Below are 25,322 nucleotides of genomic sequence, written 5' to 3' on the forward strand. Positions count from 1 at the left end.
ATAAATCTAAGTTATAATACAAGTGAGTTTATAATAACAATAATATAAGCTCAAACAGGGTCAGTCTTACCACTAGGCGAACTAAGTGACTGGCTAGGGTGACATCACCTAAGAGGTGCCAAATTCCACCAAATATAAAAACATTCAAGTATAATCATCATCATCATCACCCAGACCTCCTTTCCCACCCAAGGGCAGAGTGAGGAGTAGCAACATCCAGACAGGCAAAGTTTGCCCAATCCAATGAGCCTTGCTTCCATTCGCTTATCATTCAAGCCCTTGGAATCCTGGCTCTATCTGATACGCCAAAAACTTTCACATCTTGTAGCTTCACATAAACATATCCAATGGGATAAGAAATAATGTGATTTGTGAAAGATGCAGAGCGAGGAAGACTTTGGACACCAGAATCGAAGAGACTGTACTGAGATGGTATGGTCATATAGAAAGAATGGATAACAACTGAGTGGTGAAAAAGGTACATCTAAGTGAATTTGAAGAAGGAAGGAGGCGAGGTAGGCCAAGGAAAAGGTGGGGGGATATGGTGGATGTGCGTGAGGAAGAGAGGTCTGGAAGTCGGAGAGGCTAGGGGTTTGACAAGAGATCAAGCTAGCTAGATGACTGTTGTGAGAAGAAGTTCATAATCAGGGATTTGCCAACCCCTTTTAATATTCAAGTAAATTCCTGTAAATCAAATATCCATTACCTGGAACATGAACAGAAGTAACTTCCACAAAAGGTCTGCATATCCTCCATGCCTAAACTACATTAAAATTCAAGGGGAGGGGGAGACAACATCACCACATTTGCCTCTGGCAACAGATGTCTTAGGACCACCATTGAGCTTAAAGTTAAACATATTCCACTCGTGTAGATTGAAAAGGCCACAATGACTATGATCAACAATAACTCTCCTGTTATTTAATATGGAGAATGAGGCTTTAAAAAGATGATAATTTAAATGTAAACATGAAGGAAGAATGAGGAGAACACCAAGCATAATTCTGGGGCATGCAAGCCTGAATTAATGGGGTGCTCATACTGGAAAGCTGGAAAACGGAAGGTCCTACTGTATGCTATGATGTAAATATGCTCAAAAATGATACAGTAAAATGAAAATTTTTACGATCACTGAATTGAAACAAAACTGTGACATCTAATTCCCTAATTACTGAGCGATAACAGTAACAGTAAATAGCAACAGCCCACTGTGATGTGTGGGGATCAATGGCTGGTAAAAAATGAATGGTAGGTAAACCTCCCACGATCATGGCTACTCTAACGTTTTGGTTGGTCCAGTTAATGCAAAAGTAATTCATTCAACTAAGTAAGACATTGCAGCCCAAGAACTAATAGAGTCACCAGTAACTTTTCATAGTCAGGACAGTTCCAGTACTCTACTCCAGCTAATACCAAATGATTTTATTCAATGGAGAGCAAACTAAAGGAGCCTGAGAGTTAACCCTATTCTCAATGGCACAGATTTCATAGCACCTCTTCCTTGGCAAATTTTCATATTTCACCATAACATCCTTTGTATGTTAATTATTCCAATACTAATGCCTTTTTGCTGCAATGGGTAATATACAGCTACTGCAAACTGACTTAGGACCTCCCCCACAAGGTATTAAAAACACTGAAATCATAGTATATCACAACGTTTGTTCATGAAATGCCATTCATTAATAAGAAATCATGTTTCCCTTGTTTTTCAGGACCAGTTGGATGCATTCTGGCATGGAATCACTTAAATCTCTAAAGTAATCTAAGGACATTTCTTTGCACCAAACATTTGTCAGTTCAGTCTTGAGGTTGTCCAGATTGGGTGTCTTCTTCTCTGCTATGATTTTCCCCATCTTTGCCCAGCAGTTTTCTATCGGATTTAGATCCGGGCTGTTGCCAGGCCAGTCAAGGACCTCAATCCGATTATCCTGAAGCGTATTTTGTCACCTTTCTTGACTTGTGACATGAAGCTGAATTGTGCATGAAAAAGTTGCACCCATGAATAGCAAAAAAGTTTAACAAATGATCTTTCAGAACTTGAATGTACCAGCCACCATTCATCATCAAGTTCTTGGGAAGAAAATTAGAGGCTTCCCCTTCCCATTTCATGAGAAACACCCCCATACCATTACTGACTGTGGGTGCTAAACAGTCGGCACTGTGTAAGCAGGGTCATATCGACTACGGTAGGCAGGGCGACGAACCTTGGCAGAACGCACCTGAAACACTTGAAATGTGATTTCATCGGAAAACATAACTTCTCTCCACTCATCCGATGTCCAGTGTGCATACTTTTTGGCAAACTGAATGCACTGCTTCTTTGTGCGGTCAGTGAGAAGTGGTTTCTAAGCTGTGGTGCGGCTTGGCAAACCCAGCTCCTTCTGCAAATGGTGTTGGATAGTTCGAATTGAGACGTCTTGTAACAGGTGGGGACGCATTCTCTTCAATTCTGCTGCTGTCAGTCAAGGATTCTTGATTACTTCCCTCTTCATAAGTGTATCTGTACCTCTGGAAGTCATCCTATTCTTTCCACCGCCATGCTTGTGCATCAGGGGGCAGGCCGCGAGCTGCAGCAAGAATCTTCATGCCCGTCAACTTCGCGCGTCCAATACATTCACAAATCGTGTTGCTAGGGACATTATCCTGCCTCATGCAATGATACGGACCCTCTCATCCCTTGAGCAGTACTTTCCAGGCATAACAACTCAACTCTAGGAAAATGACAGGGCAGACAGTAATGTATACGAAAAAAGAGGGAGGTGCAAGCTCGGAGCAACAGGAACATATACTCCCACTCTCGCTTCTGGGCAAGCACTGACGTGCTGAGTGTTTCACCACCTCCCGCCAACACCAGAGGAGTTGCCAGTTACTTTTTGCCCCAAAATTCACTTGGTAGAGGTGGAAATACAAAGCAAAGACAGACAACTCTCCCATATTAGGAATACCAGTAAGTCAATCTTCTATTATCATTTCCATGGTGTAAAGGCCAAAGGCTAGGTTATCAGAGTCCACTACAGTTAAACTTTTTTTTTTTTTTTTTGTTTAACGATGAATCTTGCTATCACAAGTTGATTTCAGTCAGTTTAGGTGAACCCTCATATAGTGAAAGGGAAAATTGAAGCAAGAATCTAACCATTCCAGTTCAAAAAGTCTCTCCTAATTGCATAAAATAATCTAGTAGTCACATGAATATAAATAGTCAGTCATTACTCTGACAGGGTTAGACAGATGACCAGCCTACTGCGTCCTAGCCTCGAGCCCCAACATCACAAATGGGATAATACAGGACTGTTACCATTCTTCCCATTAATGTACATCCACTGTTTTTACTAGAACTCACACCAATCACTAACTGTCCTGGAGAATGCAAGCACTATATAGTATAAAACCTGTGGCTGTAAACATGGAAGTTTTCAGAAAGGACACTATTAACCCTATTCCGTAAAGGAGTGAGCGTAAATTCTGGCTGTGGCCCGTAACTCTTGCTCGAGAGCTTTCAGAACAGTCGCGTAGAGATATTTTACTTCTAACGCTCATAGGAAAGTTACTATTCATCATAGAAAGGCCACTTTGGTCTCACTTTGAAGATGAAGACTTTTGCTCTGTCGTACATTGTTCAAAAAGACAATATATACAAAATAAAATGCAAAAAAAGTGAGTAGAAGTTAGCTGACATGCTAAAGAGTTACTATCTATCTATCTATTGCCAGACGCCTCAATCCCGTTTGGGGTGGCCACAAACAAATCACCTCCAAGTTGCCCTGTCCCCTGCCATTTCACTGCCCTGCTCCCAACTCACACCCCCCTCTCTCATATACCTCTACACCCCATCCCTCCATCTCATCCTCGGCCTCCCCCTCCCTCTTCCCCCCTCCACCTCACTCACATACACTCTCTTCGTCAGTCTTTCACCCTCCATCCTCTCCACATGGCCAAACCACCTCAGTGTGTTCCTCATAACGCTGTCCTTTAAAAATATATTCACCCCAAAAAAACTATTCAAGAAGTAATAATATTTTTTGCTTCAATACGTAGCAGAATAAATTCCCTTTCCAATAATGCATCATTTGTTGTATTTTCTTAAATAATAACGCCACATATATACGTGAGAGAAAGGAGCATAAGTGTTTGGCGGGAAGTCAAGAGGTGTACATCCTACCTGTGAGGAACCTCACACCACACTGAGCCAAGCAAACCAAGTGAGCACGCACACACCAGCTGTGGCAGGCTTAGCTCCACCCACTTTTGCCCGTCATCCAACAAAAATGACGACTCCCTAAATATTTCTTTAGAGCTTACATCGGATGACAGGCAAAGTCGTCATACTGACGTCAGAGGTTGACAAATGCACGACGACCCAGGTCGTCATTGGTAAGTTTAAGGGTTAATTGCATTCATCTGTGTGCCTAGCAATGTACTCAGGAAGATAAACTTGGTAATGTTTATGTCATGGTCTCTATATATGTTCAGGTAATGGTAAGAGAGGTATCAATGGTTGTAGCAGTAGTCAGTATATGCAAGTAGTTTGCAGAATGAACATACCATAATCTATGCATAAACACAGGGTATCAATATATGTAGCAATGGTAATCCCTCAAAAGCTGCAATACTTTCAGTTCTTCCTGATAATGTCAAATAACTTACAAGTAACTGAAGGAAACTCCCCACTCTTGAAGGGGAGAGTATCAATATGTATAAATATATGTTGGTGGTAGGTGGGGGTGCTCACCATCCGCTCACTCGATGTAGTGCTGCTCTCAGGTGACTGCGCTTTCTTCTCTTCCTTCCTTCCTCTTCTGTCTTTCTTTCCTTCATTCTTTCCTCTTCCTTCTGTCTACGGGTGACTCTACATTAAGTGACAAACCTGTACACCAGGAAATCACTGACTACACTAGGTGGTAACCATATAACCAACTTATGGCACCTACTGGTTTAGTAAGTAATTAGGGTGCTCCAATCTGACTGAGCCTTTGTTGGATTATATGCAAGTGGTGATTGGGGTTTATTGCTCATGTAATGCCATTCAGGGATGAGTGAGGCTGGTCACTCTCAACTTAAATATCAGGACCGACCTGCCTAGCCCCGGGCTCCTACGCTCCACAGGGGGCAACACAGGATTAGATGAAGTACATACCCGTATTTTTAGGCATAAAAGGAGCGCTTTTGTTCCAAAAAACTGTCCCAGAAAATCACCCTGCGCTTTATATGCTCAAGGTCAGGCTTTGGGTAGGGTTACCGGTACCGTAAACGAACTTCAAACACCTTCCTTACAAGTGTTTCCCAAATTTCTTTAGAATGATTAGCATCAAAATATTATAAATTATAAATATAATTAGACACATGTAATTATAGTATTAAATTACAAATATAGTTACTAAGTACATAACAGGCAAACCTGTGTCCACAACAGGTGTACTGTTGTTTGTTTACATCAGAGGACAGTATTGCCAATTTAGCATTTCTCTTGCTAGATCTAGAGATTCACTTCTATTTAGTGGCAATATTCCACATCTAGCTACTAAAAATCTACCAGTATTCTTGAGATTTTATGCAGTTTTGGCAATATTATAGAAATTTTAGTACTTTTTCTAGCAATTTTCTGGAGTTTTTATGTACTAAGTGACTTTTAGTGGTTTTTGAATACCAATCTAGCAATGTTTGCTAAGACAGATTTGGCAACTCTGCACAACTTGCAAGGCAATGTTTGTTTACAAATGATCACAGTGATGCAGTGTGGAGATTGAAGAGAGAAACCTGTACTGTACACAGGAAAAATCATCTGATAAATTACCAATATGCTGGGAATCGAACCAGGGACTCTCAGGTGAGAGCCAGGCAGCATACCACTACACCACGACCAGGTAAAAGTTAACTCACGTTGTCACAATCTTGTAACCAACGTCCCTCCGCCCCCACTGTGGGCATCAAGAGGATGAGTTAACCCCCTGGCACTTGGGCAAGTAGATGCTTTTAATCTATCCCAAGCACTTACGGCAAGTCTCATCCTCTTGATGCCCACAGTGGGGGTGGAGGGACGTTGGTTACAAGATTGTGACAACATGAGTTAACTTTTACCTGGTCGTGGTGTAGTGGTATGCTGCCAGGCTCTCACCTGAGAGTCCCTGGTTCAATTCCCAGCATATTGGTAATTTATCAGAAGAAGTGTGGAGATTGATAATATTAATGGTGATAAGTGATAATTTTAGTGTTGTTGGTTGATAATGGTTAGAGTTATTAATGATGGCCAATACTGGTGATGGTGGAGGTCAGTGGTGATATTTGGTAGTGTTAAGTCCTGTAACTTAGCCTACGTGGTAGCTTACCAAAGGGTGTTGGTCTAAATTTTCATGATTCCTGTACATGAAAAGTTTAATAATCAGCACATGAATGGTTATGTAGTGATATGTAAATGGGCCAAGTGCCGAAAGTTTGAGACATTCAGCCAGGGGGTCTGGGGTTAGGTGTATTTTTTTTATTTTTCCCAGATTAGGCCTGCCAAAATTAGGGTGCGCCTTATATGCTCGTGCACCTAATATGCCCGAAAATACGGTATGTATTAATATACAGTAGGGCCTTGCAACTTAACGTTTTTTTGACTAGCAATTTCAAGTCAAGCGATAGGAGAGAAACTGTCTTCAGCTTCAAAACTAGCGACAAATACCTCGAAACTAGCAACTCCATGGCAAAATAGCGAGTGAGCCGCACCTAGCGGGCAAGTCATATTATGTGTTTTGATTCACTTTTGTTCTACCCATCGCTACGCTAGTGCGAACTTGCCCTATTTTTATACCTAGCTACCCCCATTTTTCACTGTTTTCGCTAGCCTCATGGCTTCTGTGGCTGGTTTTCACTATTTTCGCAGAGAAAATGAGGAACATGAAGCTGTGAGACAAGTTATCAACACAATCAATGAAGATGAAGGACCAGATGATGTTGCTCCACTCAGCCCCATTGAACCTAACAACTAAGAAGGGTTTGAAAGTGATGAGATACTACAGGAGGTACGGAGAAAGGCTGGTGCTCGAGAGGGTGGCAATGGTGGAGAGGAAGGTGGTGATGGTGGTGGTGGCGCTTACTCCCAGCTCCCAACTTTTTCTTTCAATAAACTACATTCTGAGCATTTAATGGTGACTTTTTGTTGCTTTGTCCTATTAATTATAGTAAGTATATAATAATGTGACTATTTAGTGGATAAAGGTAGACAAAAATGGAAAAATAGTGAAACTTTCTAAATGTTCCAGTCTGTTTTTATTTTTCGCTATATAAAGTTTGCCTCCAAACTAGTGGTTTCATGACTAACGAAGTTTCATCAGTCTCTTAAGATCGCTTGTTGCAAGGCCCTACTGTACGTAAAAATGATTATGCGAGGCCTCCTAATTACTATGTGTATGTACAGTATTGTGATGGCCAGCCAACACACATCTGACATGGGGAGAAAGCTCTTCAATATAAGCTCTGTGTTCTACTGATCCATGCATAACTACAGCATATAAATACCCTGTCCTCAGTAAAATAATGTCCATGGTACAGTACTCTATTCTGTAACATGCACTCTGGTATGATGGATCCACAATAGATAAAATGCAGAAAATACATGGCTGTTATGTCTAAATCACTTCACAATGATACAGTATATCCTTTTTCTGCTACCGCCAGATGACAGTATTCAGTTTAGGAGAAACTTTTCAAAACTGTCATTAACCCCTCAGATCTCCTGAAGCTGCATCAAACTGTCTGTTCAGTAGCCAGTTTATTAATAAAACATTTGTGCAAACAAAATTTTAAGTAACACCTGCACAATAATCTCAAGACTCTGAATGGGTGAATTGCTGAGCTCACTTCATCCACTAATGAAAAAAAAATAATGATAACAACCCTACATACATTTAGTATTATTATGTATATACTGTGCATTTTTAAAACCTCTCTCAAAATCACAGACTACCTAGAGCAACATAATTATGATACAGACCTTTTTTTTTTAAATTACTGAAAATGCTGTTATAATATACTATACTTGCAGACTAAATCAAATGAGTGTGGGTGTGTTTTTATCCCATATAATAAACTCCCATCTACGGTTAATGAAATGAAAATAATGACAGAGGAAAATAGGGGCCTATAAAACTCCATGCAAATATTATAAGTATTCATTTACAAGGTTATAATATAGGAGTGAAATTGCCATCCTCTCCACCTCACTACCAGGCTGAACTCTATCTGTATGAAGATATCTTTCTTTTCAGCTACTTTTGCTGTTTAATGATAATTCAGACTAAAATAGCCTATTGCTCTAAAAGGGCTAGAAACAGCTCCATTAACCTTCCCAGTATCTTTTTTCAGTATGTTCTTGCTACCAAAAATTACATTATTCAGCTTAGGGGAGACTTCTTGCAGTGAGTGGCCTATCTAACTTAAGAGGTGTTCTATACAATATAATATAAATGTGAGAGACAGACCTGGCAGGTACCAACATTAAAGTGCCATGTTTCTGCCCTCAATACTAATAGGAACAGCCCGCCGAGCCTTGGACAGCCGCTTCTTCTCCTGGAAAGCTCGCATCTGCTTCTCTAACCTTGACATTTCTTTCTTGGTAGACTGTAGGGTGGGTGGGTGGGGGGGGGGGGAAGAGAAAAAAAAGGCAATATTAAAAAATTATGAGCTGGTTTCAGTCAATTGCACAGCCAAACACAAAAGTCTGTCAGCTTCTGCCTTACTCCACTGGAGTGATATATGCTTAAATGAGATGTAGAGGACAAAGATGAACATTATCATCCTCATATCGATGAAAATATACACCTCTGGCCCCATGTTACATTCATACTTTATGACTCTAGCAATAATAAAGACAGGAGAAGTGGACAGACTTTTGTATTTTAATGTACAGTTAACCACACCTGAACACTGGATATCATCAGTGTGAAGCACAGATACAACTACAATTTCCAACACAATTTCATATATTAGTTACTTGGCCACTTCAGCTGATAACTGGTAATCCTGTTCATTTATGCAACTTCCACCAACAACACTGTACCGTGTACCCACTGCACAATGATGCATACCAATTGGGTAAATTTCAAATCAGTCAGCTTCCCAGTATAGTTCCAATACTAAAACAACTACCACCATCAGCTGTTAAGAAAATTAACATAAAAGTCAAACTTTAGACAAGAGTAGGCATTAGTACCCAATGGAGAAATCAGCAGAAACTATGAAATCAGCCCTAACTCTCTTTTACAATCATTGCCATCATTATGGTGCTCCTCTCATCTATGACATTGTGCTTATTCCCAGGAACCATCTGAAGAGAATGAAAATGATAGAATTGCTTCCAGGCTACACTGTCTTCACAGGATTGCTCACTCTATCACTTTTCTTCAGCATCACACAAAGTTTCTGATTTCACTACCAAATTACCCAAAATTCATAAACTCCAACTGTTCCCCACTTACAGATCCTACTTCTTCCATTACTTATTAGTTAACTTCAAATTCATCTGCCAATGGTCTGATTCTATGCCTTTCCACTTTATTCTTTTAATCTAATTAATCCTTTCACCCACATTCTTCCATTTCCCTCCATATTTCACCTTGCATACAAGAAGAAACTTCTGCACCAACCCCACTCAACTGTCATGTCATCAACACTCCAAGCATCCTCTCCACATGTTCAAACTCAATTATAATGCTTCTTTCAACATTTTGTCCTGTCTCTATACACCAAACATATCCTTACACTACTCATCCATGACTCTTTTCACACATACAATATGTCCTTTAATAGTCTCTGTCCATCACCATTTTCCTTAGTTCATCAAAACACATAACACCTTTCACAATACCTGTGCCAGCTATTCAATCATTTAAAAATAAATACTCCCTGACATTTGTTCTTTATCTTTACCTTGCTGAATCCAAGCAATACCTTCCTCTTCCATTCCTCTATCATTACAAAATGCATATGCAATAGTCATCAGTCAGACAAACCTGACAAAACTTTCAACACTACAAATTTAAACTTGACATACATGCATCTTGAAATGATAAATTCATATTCAATACTTCCCTGCTTCACATGAATAAATATCTACTTATCTAAATTACCAAAACGTCAATATTACATGAATATACAGTAATTAGACAGACGGATTTAATGGGGTACAATAAATTCATACCTACGTGTAGACACTTAAAATTATGACACTGAACACCCATGCAAATATATATGAGAGAACTGCTATCTGTACTCACTCTACTAAGGTCAACTTCTGACTTCCACTTTGGCCTGTTGACATAATCCTTGACAGATGGTCTGGGAACTCTCGCACGGTAGCACCAGCCAGGGTCACCAGGACGCAGTGGTTTACTGCAAGCATGTGTAGTAGTATAAGCCACAATCACAATAAAACCAGGGAAGGGGTAAAGGATCAAGTATATTGGAGAGCTATCACAGGAGTCAGTGTATATAAGGGGAAAGATGATGGGCATGAATACCTCCCTCCTCCAAAATAGGATGCAATAACAATTATAATTACTAATCAAGAACCCTCCTCCAACCCCTTAACCGCGAGGCATCACTTTCGTGACGCTTGGGAGCATGGGATCATACGCAGGGCATCACTTTTGTGATTCTGTGTTATTTTGAATTTGCCTGGGCTTTCAAGTGGTGGCTTGTATCATCTATCAGTACTGCCAATGTTCAACACTAGTCAGCACTCCTAATCTCATCTGTACTCCCATCCACTGTTGACAATTTAGCCATTTCTCCCCGTTCTTGACTCCCCTCCCTACCTCCCCTCCATTACCCTCTCCTCTTGCCTGCCCGGCCGTGCTATGCTAAGTAAATCATCCCTGGAATTTTCCACTGATTTCATCCATTGAAATAAGCCCTATGCCCTATTCTTATACCAAATAATATATACAAGAAAGAAATAAGGTAAGTGATAGTGCCATACACCTGGAATTGGCTAATTATCACCTGACAACACCTCACGTGCACTCGTTCGCTAATTTTCGCTGTTTATTTCCCCTTGAAATATGCCGTATAAACTATTCTCGTAATAAAAATATATATAAGAAAGGAAGGGAGAAGCCTAAGTGATATTTACATTCACCTCGAACTACCTAATTTATTATGTATTGTCTAGATTTCCTGCCAATCATTTCATAGCATATATATTAGAAGCTTTCACCCTGCTGACATTGGCAGCATTGCACTTCCTCGTAGGCAGGCCACCACACTGTATTCAGTTTACTGTCGTCTTTCAAGGTGAGAGAACGTCGGATTTGCGCCTGCCCAATTCCGCAGCTTTTTAGCCCCATGCAAAGGGCCCTGTGACCTCTACCCCCTACTAAACCTCGTGTGGAAAGAGGTAAAGAGCTAAGTGACTGCTGTAGAACGTGAACTGGCTAATTTGTCAATGAAAATGATAGACAGTGACTACAATCAATCTGGTGAGTAAAACAGTGCAAGTGGAAATGTAAATAATGTGTAAATAATGTGTAAACAGCAAGTGACAGCAATGAATGTAAATATAAGTGAACAATGGAAAATAGTTTTATAAGTTACTGCAAGTGACTGCATAACACAGTGTAAATAAAATAGAAATGTAAATAATGTAAATACAATAAAGAATGTAAATGTAAATGGAAATGAGTAGTAATATAAGAATACGAGTATATATACTAGGAGTAATGAAAGTGAAAGTTTCACTCTAGCATGTATGAATACTATGAGTTATGAAAGTGACAGATTCACTCTCAACGCTAGTATACAGGATGAGAAAGTGAACGCTACATCTATCTATCTATCTATCTATTGCCAGACGCCTCAATCCCGTTTGGGGTGGCCACAAACAAATCACCTCCAAGTAGCCCTCTCCCCCGCCATTTCACTGCCCTGCTCCCAACTCACACCCCCCTCTCTCATATACCTCTCCACCCCATCCCTCCATCTCATCCTCGGCCTCCCCCTCCCTCTTCCCCCTTCCACCTCACTAACATACACTCTCTTCGTCAGTCTTTCATCCTCCATCCTCTCCACATGGCCAAACCACCTCAGTGTGTTCCTCATAACGCTTCCTATCGCATCCACATCCACACCACAACGCTCCTTTATATCCTCATTCGTCAGCCTGCCTCTCCATGTGACTCCACAGGCTCCTCTAAAATAACTCATATCCACTGCTCTCACTCTTGACTTGTGTCCTTCCAACAACGTCCAAGCTTCACTTCCATACGTTAGAGTTGGTATCACAATACTGTCATGTAGCAACTTTTTCACTTCCATGCTCACTTCCCTGTTTCTTATCACTGCTTTCAAAGAACCAGCAACCTTTCTTCCCTGCTGTACCCTTTCAAGCACTTCACCCTCCAAACCTCCATCCTTACTCATCACACTACCCAAGTACTTAAACGTACGCACATTTCCCAATTCCTCACCATCCAACCTCGCTGTACATTCACTGACTTCACCTCTCTCAAAGACCATCACTTTACTCTTCCCTACATTCACCTTTAGATTCCGTTTCTTACATACTCTCCCAAACTCATCCACCAAGCCTTGCAGCTCCCCTTCGTCTTCACTCAACAACACAGTATCATCTGCAAACAACAGTACAGGGACTTTCCAAACACTATCCTCTCTCACCAGGGCCACTCCAACATCCACTACCCTACCTTGTACCTCTTTTATTTCCCCATCCATGTACAGATTGAGCAACCATGGAGACATGACACATCCCTGTTTCAACCCAACTTTCAAAGAGAAAAATTCACTTAGTTCACCATCCACACGCACTGCAGCCTTCGCACCATCGTACATTCTCTTCACAGCATTCAACAACTTCCCATCTACTCCATACATTCTTAACGCTTTCCACAATCCTTGTCTATCCACCCTGTCATATGCTTTCTCCAAATCCATAAAAGCCACATACAACTTCTTTCCCTTCTCTAGAAACTTTTCCACTAAAGATCTATGAATGAATATCTGATCTACACAACCTCTTCCCTTCCTAAAGCCACCCTGTTCTTCTCCAACTAATTTCTCTGTTCTTTCTCTAACTCTGTCAATAAGTATCCTACCATGCACTTTTCCTATTATACTAAGAAGACATATGCCCCTATGTTTACCACACACTTCTTTTACCCCTTTTCCTTTGTACAAGGGAATAATTATACCTGACTTCCAATCCTCCGGGACTCTACCTTCCTCCCAGGCCAATCTGCACATCTTCCACATCCATTCTACTACTATCTCTCCCCCATGCTTCAGCATTTCACCACACACTCCATCAATTCCTGGGGCTTTCCCCGATTTAACTTTCTTCATTGCTTCCACAACTTCTATCCTACTGATTTCTTCCTGTCTTCTCACCTCCCTCCTTCTTCCAGCCATTCCCCAGCCACTTATACTCGCATTACTTCCATCCTCTATGTTCAACAATTCCTTAAAGTGTTCTCTCCATCTGCTCACTTCTTCTCCCTTCTCCACTAGTAATTAACCATTTTTATCTTTCACTCCCCTACTAACTTCACTTCCACCCTGTCTTACTCTTTTCACCTCTTTCCAGAACATTTTCTTACAGTCCCTCCACTTTACACTCAAATTCCTTCCAAATTCCTCATCCACTCTCTTCTTACTCTCTCTTACTAATCTTTTCACCTCTCTCTTTCTTTCTACATATAACTCTCTCTTCCGCCTCTCAACTTCTTCCACGCCTCTATTTCTCATCCATTCATTGTATGCTTTCTTCTTTTGTGCCACAGCCTGTTTCACCTCTTCAGTCCACCACGCTGTTCCTTGCACCTCCCTCCGTCTTCTCTTCCTTCCACACACCACATCACATGCTGCACATATTTCTTCTGTAAATATCCTACACACACCTTCCACGTCTCCCATCTGCTCCAATTCATTTTTGCCCAATCGTTCCTCCACTTCACTCTTATACTCTGCCTTTTTCTCATCCTCTTGTAACCTTTCCACTCTCCTTGCAACTACTCCTTCCTCTCGTCTTTCCCTTCTTCTATTCCTCCATCTTACTTGAATTCTAATTCTGGCCACCACCAAGTAGTTGTCAGAAAGTCCACTCCCCCAACCTCTATAAACTCTTGCATCCATTACACATCTTCGCATCCTTTCATCCACACACACATAATCAATCATTGCCTTCCTTTCATTCAGTTCACCACCCACCCTTCTCATCACTCGCCATGTATACCTGTGGATCAATTTATGCCTGAAGAGGGTATTGGCTATCACCAACCACCTCCCAGCACAAATGTCCACTAACGCACTCCCATTCTCTTCTATCTCAGCAGGCACACCCCACTCACCAACTATTCCACCCACCTTCACATTCCCAACTTTACCATTCATATCACCAATCAAAAACACTCTCTCATTCCTTCCAAACTATTCCATGCACACTTCTACATTTGTCCAGAACTCTTCTCTCACTCTTCTAGCACAATCTTGCGTTGGCGCATACACACACACAAAATCGCCCACATTTGTATTCCAACTTTCAACTTTACCCACATAATCCTTGACCCAACTGATCCATACTGTCTTATGCTCCTCTTCCATCTTTTACTCACAACTATACATACTCCTTCCTTTGCCCTCTCATTCTCACCTACTCCTGCACATATACCCCATCCATACTCCCATTCTCTCACACTTTCTCCTCTCCATTTTGTTTCAGTTATTCCACATACATCCACTTTCGCACCCTCAAGCACCTGGACAATCTCTCTCTCTTTCACCTCATCATTCGCTCCCCTTACATTCCACGTTCCGATAACCATGTCCTTTGTCCGGTCCTTGGTCGTCAACGTTTGGTCAGTCCTTGTCCGAGGCTTATTGTTTACTTTTTTAGTTAGCTGTTTTCCGGGGAGGGGCACTAACCCTCCGCCAACCCTTTTAGTTGTCTTTTATGATAAGCAGGGATACTGGGGGAGTATTCTTGACAATAAAGTACTATTACTGAAGGAAACTTTGGATAAAGACTGTAGATATATATGTTATATAGTAATAGAAATATAAACTGTGAGTGTTTTTATGAATAATAAATGACAGAACACCAGCGGCAAATGATCACAAGTGGGAAGGTCATACGCGCTCGTAATTTTCGTTGATTTCACAGTGTCTTTTTTTTGGAGTATGGATTCCAAACTATTTGAGAATCATAGAATATTGTTTCTAGTGATAATATCGGGCTGTGGTAATCATATTACGGGTTGTTGGGAAGTGTAAAGTGGAAACTTTGTTACCCAACTTCAGAGGTTTCCACAAGTCCTGTGGTACTCGACGAAGGCTCAACAAACATCCCACGAGAAAGCTGAAGGTATGTGCCATATGCATATGTAATTATAATATTCTAGGACTAATAACTGATTTTTGACAAATATGCCCGCGAGACACGCAAGTCAGGCAAAAACAACCCCGGGGTTTAGGGGTTAAATGATTTTATAAAGCAAACCTAATTTTCTTGAGAAAGATTTAGTACCATATCAACCTTCACCCTCCCAATATCCTCCCTTGAACACAGATCCAAGATACAGCCTTGATCATAATGCCTCAGTGAAAAGAGTCAAACATCCACATGCTCATCACTCAGGTCTTACACACTACACAAACAAACTTATCTACAATAATATGCTTCAAATTATGACCTTGTTCCTGCAGCAGCTGGGGAACAGAACCAATCTATCAACAAAGTTAACCAATTCACTCAGATGTACTATATACTTCATTATTGCTTCCTTCAGACAATTAATTTATCATCAGAGAAACGTACTGAACTGGAAGGGTTTCTCATGACCTTCATTAGCCCTTTCACTGCAAGATTTCTCTTGTGATGAACAAAATCATCTAATGACAGCAAGAATAACAGGAAAAAGATGTCATATGAGTGAAGAGGTTGTCATGTACTTCATTGATCTGGTTTTGTTGTCAGTCAAATCTTTTGCTGCCACACAAATATAAGTTCTACATTCCACAACGTAGGTCAAACAATTTTTAAATACCATACCATTATGTTTATTTCAATCCGTAATGGCATATCACTGTATTTCCTATTTTTGCTCTCACTGGATACTTTTAATAAACAACACCTAATAATGAAGTGGTTTATGAAAGCTTAAATCTAACCCAAGTTTAAAAAGTACCTCCTAAACAGTAAAATTATTTGGCTGTAGCAGAATAAACAATATGTCCTCTGAATGAAAGGATTATGTAACTTTTTACAATGACCTCATGTGGCACGAATCTAAATTTACTCATCATCATCTAATCTCGTGTTGCCCCATGAGAAGTGTAGGAGCCTGGGGCTAGGTAAGTTGGTCCTGACATTTAAGATGAGAGTGACCAGTATCACTCATCCCTGAGTGGCATTACGTGAGCAATAAGCCCCAGCCACCCCTTGGATGTACATCTGTACCGGCCCAATGTGAGTGGAATGCCTTAATCCACTGAGAGCGACAGGCCTCATTTGGGACTTACCAGAGTCAAACGCGATAGGCCTCAAATGAGAGCGATCTTCAAAGGCATACCAAAACCGCGCCACTAGGAGTAGGTGGCTGAAATTTGTATGGGAAATAGGGGCAGGTGGCAACTCTCGATACCACCCATGCACTGCCCTATATACGCTCAGAATACAAGCGCGCACGGACACCTTGAAGCACGCACTAATTTTCCACCTGTGACGCCACCAACCCTGCACCAGGCGCTAGGGGATCTATACACACACACACACACACACACACACACACACACACACACACACACACGCAAGAGAGAAAGAGAGAGAGAGAAATGGGATCTGCACACACACACACATCCTGTAAAGATACAAGTAGGTAAGAACGAGAGAGAGAGAGAGAGGGAGAGAGAGAATAAATACGGGAATGGCAAAGGAGCGTCCCCTTGGGTCAGGAGATAAGGCATAAACTTCGTCACTCTTCTCTCTCTTATTTTCCATTCCCTCCCTCCTCTCTTATTCTTTATTCCCTCCCTCCTCTCTCTTATTCTCCATTCTCTCCCCCTTCTCTCTCTTATTCTCCATTCCCTCCCTCCTCTCTCTCTTATTCTCCATTCCCTCCCTCCTCTGTCTCTTATTCTCCATTCCCTCCCTTCTCTTTCTTATTCTCCATTCCCTCCCTCTTCTCTCTCCTATTCTCCATTCCCTCCCTCTTCTCTCTCCTATTCTCCATTCCCTCCTTCCTCTCTCTCTTATTCTCTATTCCCTCCCCCCTCTCTCTTATTCTCCATTCCCTCCCTCCTCTCTCTCTTATTCTCCATTCTCTCCCTCCTCTCTCTCTTATTCTCCATTCCCTCCCTCCGGAGAGAGAGAGAGAGAGAGAGAGAGAGAGAGAGAGAGAGTTTGTGATACAGTAATCACGTGATCTTTGCCAAGGCCATGGTAAATATAGGCTGTTTTTCCAGGACAATAACCTACCTCAATCACCGTAGGTGGTGGGTGGGTTGCTCGTGCCACCAGCTGTTCATCTTCTGGCCATTTTATCTCATCACCACGTGACTTTATGTGGTCATTAATATATATATATATATATATTGCTGGATGTGCACGAACATGTCCAAGACGATGATGTGTGTTTCATTCAATTCTGTAATACTCGAAATTTCAGCCAAATCGTCGCTTGGCGCCCGGTACCTACGGAAGCATGGTCGTTCTCCATGGGCTAATTACCCACTAAACCACCAGGTGCCATAATTTGGTTATATGGTTACCACCCACCACAGTAAATGGTTTCCTGATGTACAGGAAACCATTTGGCTTGTTACTCAGTGTAGGTCACCCAAAGAGAGAAGGAAGAGGAAATAATGAAGGAAAGACAGAAAAGGAAGGAAGGAATGACAGAAGAGGAAGGAAGGAAAGATGGAAGAGAGAGAAGGACAGTCACATGAGAGCAGCTCTACATCGAGTGAGTGGATGGTGAGCGCCCCACCTACCACTGCCTGAAACTCAAAATTACCAGAATGAACTAGTCATTTTTTTTTCTTATTCTTCATGCTATAACTCCACAGTACATTGCAGAAAAACTGCTAAAGTATCCCTGATACCAGTGAAACTTATTTGTCAGTTCTCCCCAGTTTACTAAAAAAAAATTAAATGCAAAAACTTACAGTGGTTTGGAACACATCCATGGAATATATTAAAGACCACCTGCTAAAGCTGAGTGATTCAGTATTACCAAATACATGTACTCTCAAACATATGGCAAATCATCACTTGAGGCTGTACAGTATTATTAAAACAGAGAATAAAGGTGTGAAGAACTCCTTAATTTTCAATTACTACTGTATTTCTGAATGGCTGCTTACAGTGGTTATGGCTATTTATGTGGGTGTTCACACCCAGGTGAGAGTGAATGGAGATTTGAGTAATGAGCTTTCCATGGATGCTGTTTGTCATGATGCTTGCAGGTGTCTCACATGACTTCAGAAATGGACTCCCGTGGGAGATACTATGCCGATGACTTCGTGTTGGCAGCAGGGAATGAAAGGGTGGTGATTGAAAGCTTTGGAAAGTGGAGAGATGGAATGGGCACATGCATCTGAGAGTATCATCAACGTCATCTGGACCTCCTTTCCCACCATAGGATAGGGTGAGAAGTAGCATTGTCCTGACAGCCAAAGTTTGCCCAATTCAACAGGCTACCCTTCCATTCACTCACCATTCAAGCCCTCGAAATCCTGGCTCCAACAGAGAGGGGGGGGGGGGAATCACCCCATTCAGTAGCTTTACATATACCAATCTGACAGAGCCAGTCCGAAAGCTGTCATGTTAAAAGGGGATGCCAAATCCCCGGTTATGCGCTTCTCCATACAAAATTCATCCACCCAGCTTGGACTCTTGTCAGTCCCTCAGACTCACCAACTTCCATACCTCTCTTCCTCACACATTCATCCACCATATCCCTCCACCTTCTTCTTGGCCTACCTCGCCTCCTCCTTCCTTCAAATTTGCTCCGATATACCTTTTTCGCACTCTATTGTCATCCATTCTCTCGACATGACCAAACCATCTCAGTACACTCTCTTCGATTCTGGTGTCCACATACTTCCTTACTCCTCATGTTTCATGAATTACATTATTCCGTATCCTATCCACTCTCTGTACCCCAAACACATTCCTCAGCAGTCTCATCTCCACTGCTCTTACTTCTGACTTTCTATTTTCGTGCCACACCATCGTCTCACATCCATATGTTAAAGTTGACACTAACACTCCTTCATGTAAGCCTCGCTCAGCTGCAACACTCATGCCTCTTTTTCTCATCAAGGCCCTCACAGCACCAGCACTTTCCTTCCGTGTATCACTCTACTCTCCACTTCTTTTGCACATTTTCCTCTCTTTTCTATCACTGTACCCAGGTATTTGAACTATCTCACCAATTCCAGTCTCTCTCCACTCACTGTAACATCACACTGAAAGTGACCTTCTTATTCAATAATCATCACATTATTCTTTTCTACATTTACTCTCGAGGCACAATGCTCACAGACATCAGTAAAACTCTGCACTAGTCTACCAAGCTTTTGTCTGGTATTTGCAGTAACACTGTATCATCAGTATTCAACAAATTTGAGATATTCCATCCATCACCATTCATTACCAATGCCACCCCACTCTCCATTACTTCTGCAACTGAATATATAAGGTATTCACCTTCTCATGGTTAAGATAACTAATATTTTGTTCCAGTAAACACCAGGTGATTTTATTCAGCCAGGTGAACTACAGGACCCTAAGTGTTAATACTGTCACCAATAGCCTTCTCACAGTCACAACTCTAGTACTTTTATTTCAGTTAATGCCAGTCATTGTTATTCAGGTGAGAGCAACTTATAAGGGCCTGATGGTGTTAATACTACTGATATTGACTACAGAACAAGTAACAAGGCACATACTCTGATTCATCAAACTGTTGTTCGTCTTTCTTCAAAACGCCAGAATTTTGATGCATCTCCAAGTCTCTCTCCAAGCGCTCCTCACGAGACAAGGCTGAAAAAAAAAAAAAAATATATATATATATATATATATAAACAAATCTATGTATCTAAGTCAGACACTTTAATTCCATATGGGGTGGACACAAGGAATCACCTCTATGTCACCCTGTCCTCTGCCATTAGGTTGCTCTTCCTCTTGTATATCTCTTTACTCCATCCTTCCATCTCACTGTCAGTCTGCCCCTCCCCAACTCCACCTCGCTCACACACAGTCTTCTAGTCAGCCTCTCAATCTCCGTCCCCTTCAGTCAACTGCACTTTAAGGAATTCATATTCATTATGGTACTTCTGTTCAGTCCCTCAAGGATCAGTTCTATTTACAATCTACGCAAGTAGTTTCTTGTCTTTACTTGATCCTCACGATGTATCCTGTCATTCTTATGCTGATGACACTCAGCCCTATGTTAAGATGTCAGATATTAATGATACCAAGACTGTGCTTGAATCTCTAATGGCTAGTATAAGATTTGGATGGCAAGGAGAAAACTTAAGCTGAATGACGGTAAAACTGAGATCATCACCATCTGAGGAACCAGAAGGGGTGACCATGCTGATAATGCCCTGACTTTGAACACTGGTGTGTCACAGCTTCATCCAGTCAGTCCTGTTCAAAATCTGCGTGTTTATTTTAATTCAAAGATAAATTACAAAGTACATATTAATCAAGCTGTCAGAGGGTGTAACTTGCATTTAAGAAATCTGTACTCTGTAAGAAAATTTCTGAACAGACGTTGCCTCTTAACACTGGTCCATGCAGTGGTCTTGTCTCATGTTGATTATTGTAACTCACTGTGGACTGGTCTTCCAAATAATATACTAACAAAAGTTCAGTCTGCGTTGAACAGGGCAGCAAGGCTTATTTATGGTCTCCCCCAAGAACCTCAACTACCCCGTTCCTAACTGAACTGCAATGGTTACCAGTAAAGGCTAGAACTGAGTTAAAACTGTGTCTTATTCCACTCAAGGCCTTTAAGTTTGATGAATTGAAGTATCTTGCTGAAGTTAAAATTCCCACTGACACACCCAAGTGTGACATTATGTACTGAAGATGATTCCTTGCATCTTGACGAGGCTGGAGCCATTCACCAGTCATCTTTCTCTGATCGTTCTTTTGTGTATACAGCCCCTACATTATATAGTAGATTGCTATTATCCATGAGACAACTCTCTTCTGCTGAATCCTTTAAGAGACAGCTAAAAGCCTTTCTCTTTTCAAAATGCTATGGCTTGGAGAGAGGTACTGTGATGGATGATTAAAGGGTTTAATTACTGCCACTTTCACTTTTTTTTTTTTTTTTTTTTTTTAACTGATGAAGACTGTCAGTATTCAGACTGCAGGACTGACCTAACTGGTTGATTTAACAGGCAAAAACACAGGAACTACAATCACGTGGGTAGGATTCAGAAACAACAGAAAGAGAGCACAGAGCAGGAAAACCATCAACATGGTGCATCTAAAGTGGGCAAATAATCTTTTCACAGAGATCAAGTCTTCTTTTATTCTTCCTAACCCTTAACAATTTTAGTCAACTGAAGAAAGGGTCAGAACCCTAATGGCAGGGGAAATGAAGAAATGGAAGCAGTTGGTCTGTAGCCATTCCCTCCTGGATCAAGGCATCTGGCTGTAGAATGATTGATGAAAGACAATTCATACTTGAGAAGCTGGTAAAGTCTATACCTATCACCACCCCCCCCTCCCAAATTAAAAAAAAATTCATTCTCTCCCAAGCTGATTGCAATCACCTGTGAATGGCAAGAATAAAGCATAAATGACACCCATGAGCTTTAATGATTAAGACAGCACCCAGCTAAAATAAGATAAAGCAAATCCTTACACTTGAAATCATCTGAGACATTGAATATTGGACGTGACCACATGGAGATGAGACGACCACACCGCTCCTTGTTAACCTTGAGTTCCTTAGGGTGTTTATAGAGGTACATGATTGCCTTCCCAATGCCTGATGTCTTCAGCATGTCTTGTGATAGTGGAGGCAGCTGTGGGGGTGGAAAGATATAAATGAGGGATGGGATAGTAATGTGATGAGCAGATTTTGATGGGATACGAGATGTTAAGGAGTGAGACTGATGAAGTGATGACCTCAAACAAAAACCCTTATGGGTCACATCTGATTACACCATCTTAGCTCACTAAACCACACAGCATTCATTTAGTTATATAGGTGATCCCTGGGTACCAGCAAACCATTTGGCCTGTCACACTGATTCTGTCAAATCTTAATAAAGTCCTCCTCTTGTTTATCACCATCATCCTATTTGCCATTAATCAATATTATCAGCAGGATTTAAAAAAAAAAACTCAAATGCAAAGAAATAGAATAACTACCAACTGATATAAAGACATAAATGTTAGATATACAGATTGAGACAGCTGGATGGATGAATTAACATATATAGTTGAGAGACAGACAGATAGATACCTGGCTGGACAAACAGACTGATGGATGCAAACAAAATTCAAAGGACAAAATTACCATCCCAGTTATTAATTGTCCTCATAATCATCATCATCATCATCCTATACCTCACTCTCAGTCATAAATAAGTTACAACCATCCTACCTGCAGTAACCACTTAATAACAGCCTCCCTAATCTTGGCAGCGGGGAGTGATCGGTCAGCCATGGGTGCGAGCCAGTCGGTGAGGGCAGAGAGAACATTGGCATCCAGGAAGCCCTCGATTAGATTGTGTTTGTTTATCTGGCTCATGGCCAGTTCCAGCATGGCAATCTTCTTGGTGGCTGGGAGTCGTCTAGCATTCAGCTGCCGGTCCTCCTCTGCTGCTTCACGCATCTGTGGCACAGGTGTGATTTAGCCATCATCACTGCACAGCTTCATTAGAAGTGTAAAGACTTGAGATTAGACTACTTACTCTAAACATTAGGATGACCAGTCACTTGTCCCTCAGCAGCATGAAATAAACAATAAACTCAAATACCCTTGGATGTGAACCCTTTTGGGCCATTTCCACTTGGGACACCCTAACTCACAGGCACTTAGTTGATTTTACATTACTGTATGCAATGCCATGAATGAAGTACACTTTTCACCAATCCTATACCATTTCGCTGCAAACTGTCTACTTTGTGTTATATTTCAGCTAACAACCGTTTTACTGTGCTGAAGAGAAACCCAGCACTCCCAAAGTAATAGCAGACAACTGGACTATGCTTGAGAGAAACCTTGCACCTCCAAAATGAAGTCTATTACATTAAACACTTTGGCTGTGACAAAAAATTCATACGTTATTTCAGCTTAGGGCTGATGCTTTTTCTCAGTTCAGAGATACTCACCACAGCCAAACGGTTATAGCTGTCAACTGTAACCCAGCCTTATGCTCCATCATTACACAAAGGTAATGAAGGACTGAATGTTAAAATAAGTAGTGATTGCAGACACCAATCATCACAATCCTCAAAAAATATATATATATATATATATATATTGTCATCATCACTGTCATCAGCCATTTGAGCGTCCACTGCAGGACCGGCCTATCCCTACCAAAGTAGGGACAATACAGCCAATGTAACTCTACCAAGTGGCTTAGGTTGTCTAGTTGAGATTGTATGTAGGGTGAGAAGTGCTTGTGAGTGTAATTGTTGTGCTGGAGTGGCTTTGGATGTGTGTGTAGTCTGTGAACCAAGTGTAATCGGCCTCACAAGCCAACTGGGTGCAAGCATACTTTATAGTATGCGACACTGGTTCAACCATAGCATCCCTGATGTCCGCCAAGCAGCACGTGGCCAGAAGAACGCTCCCAAAGTTTATTACCCTGGTGGGGCGCAAACCCTCGTTCTTCAGTGTACGAAAATGCACACTTTACCACTGTAACACAGAGGCTCCATATATATATATATATATATAAACAACATTGCTAAACTGTGTACATCTCTGTCCTACATCATACACCACTATCATAAAGAGAGTTTTCAATCTCTCATTTTAACTTTTTGCATCACCATTGATGACAATACAAAAAAAACACATGGTTATGACAAAAACCACCAACATTTTGTTTTACTTTTGTAAAACCTGTTTCACCACCCTATCTCCAGTCACTCCATATAATCTTACTAATGTAGCCAATTCTCATCAGCCCTATTATTAACAACCTTCCTTACTCCAAATCTTTCGTATATTATTTCTTTTCTTATGCACCTTACACAATCCAAATCCGACTGCCACTGTTCTCACTCCTGACTTTTCACTCTTCCGCCACACCAAAGTCTCACACCATTCATTAATGTATGCTCTAATTACCTTTACGAGGTCTCTCACAGGCTCCATAATCAAACCTTTACTTTGTATAAAAGGCCTTCATAGCACCAGCGACCTTCCTTCTCTGTGCTATCCTACTCTGCACTTCCTTTGCATATTTACCTCTCTTTTTCTTTGACAGTACGCCCTTAAAATTCATGGTTTTGACTACTTCTGACTTTACAATTGTTATTTTCATTTGCAAATTAATTTAAATGAATGGCAATTCATGCTGCAAGTTTCTGCTGCTGCTATACTGTGCTGCAGGTAGTAATGACGTTTACAATGGTGAGTACAACATTACTATTCACTCTGATATTACTGCATACAAGCAAGCCTGAGGACACTAAATCAGCCAGGGGGATCAGAGTGACGTGGTGGAATGTGGGAAGATTGAGAGGTAATGCAGACGAAGTGGCTGAGACCTGAGCAGGAGGTGGGTGGATGTGGGATGTATGCAGGAAGTCCAGTATTGGGGAGGATCTGCCAGAATGATTGCTGGGAGGGATTGTTATTATAAGTTGTTTTGGCAGGGTAGGAAAAATGGATATGGTGATGTGGGTGTGTTGGCTGGGGAGAAATGGATGGAATATGTCATGAATGTTATGAGAGTAAGAAACAGGATAATAGCATTGAGATTTTTGTTTGGTAGGATTATGTTTGCATTTATATCAGTGTATGCCCCACAAACAGGCTTGGATGAGGTTGAGAAGGACAGATTTGGGGATGATTTAAAATGTGTACAGTAGTATGCAGTATGGGGGATGATAAGATTGTAGTTTTGGGAGGGGATTTAAATGGTCATGTAGATGAAGCACTTCAAGGATATGAAGGAGTGCATGGGGGATGTGCATTTGGTACAAGAAATGAGGAAAGGGAAAGGATACTCGAGTTTGGGGAGGCAATGAAAATGATTGTGTGCAATACACATTTTAGGAAAAGTGAAAATAGGTTGATTACATATGAGTCTGGGGGAAACAGCAGCCAGATAGACTA

At 41.2% G+C, this 25,322-nt stretch overlaps 1 protein-coding gene across 1 annotated transcript in view; it reads right to left on the minus strand.

Moving 5' to 3' along the window:
* Positions 1-8,071: 8,071 nt before the first annotated feature.
* Positions 8,072-25,322, minus strand: part of LOC145391138 (uncharacterized) — a 99,920-nt gene continuing 82,669 nt past the window's right edge. Inside the window, exons 9-13 of the mRNA XM_080265819.1 lie at positions 22,629-22,859; positions 21,882-22,044; positions 19,945-20,038; positions 10,257-10,371; positions 8,072-8,601 (exon numbers count right to left, since the gene is read on the minus strand). Coding sequence (XP_080121945.1) covers positions 8,479-8,601; positions 10,257-10,371; positions 19,945-20,038; positions 21,882-22,044; positions 22,629-22,859 — 726 coding nt within the window. The 3' untranslated portion in view covers positions 8,072-8,478. The remainder of the gene's footprint in view (positions 8,602-10,256; positions 10,372-19,944; positions 20,039-21,881; positions 22,045-22,628; positions 22,860-25,322) is intronic.

The sequence above is a fragment of the Coenobita brevimanus genome, chromosome 17 (genome assembly GCF_032717465.1).
Source record: "Coenobita brevimanus isolate Jiangsu-jjx chromosome 17, ASM3271746v2, whole genome shotgun sequence".
Lineage (NCBI taxonomy): Eukaryota > Metazoa > Arthropoda > Malacostraca > Decapoda > Coenobitidae > Coenobita > Coenobita brevimanus.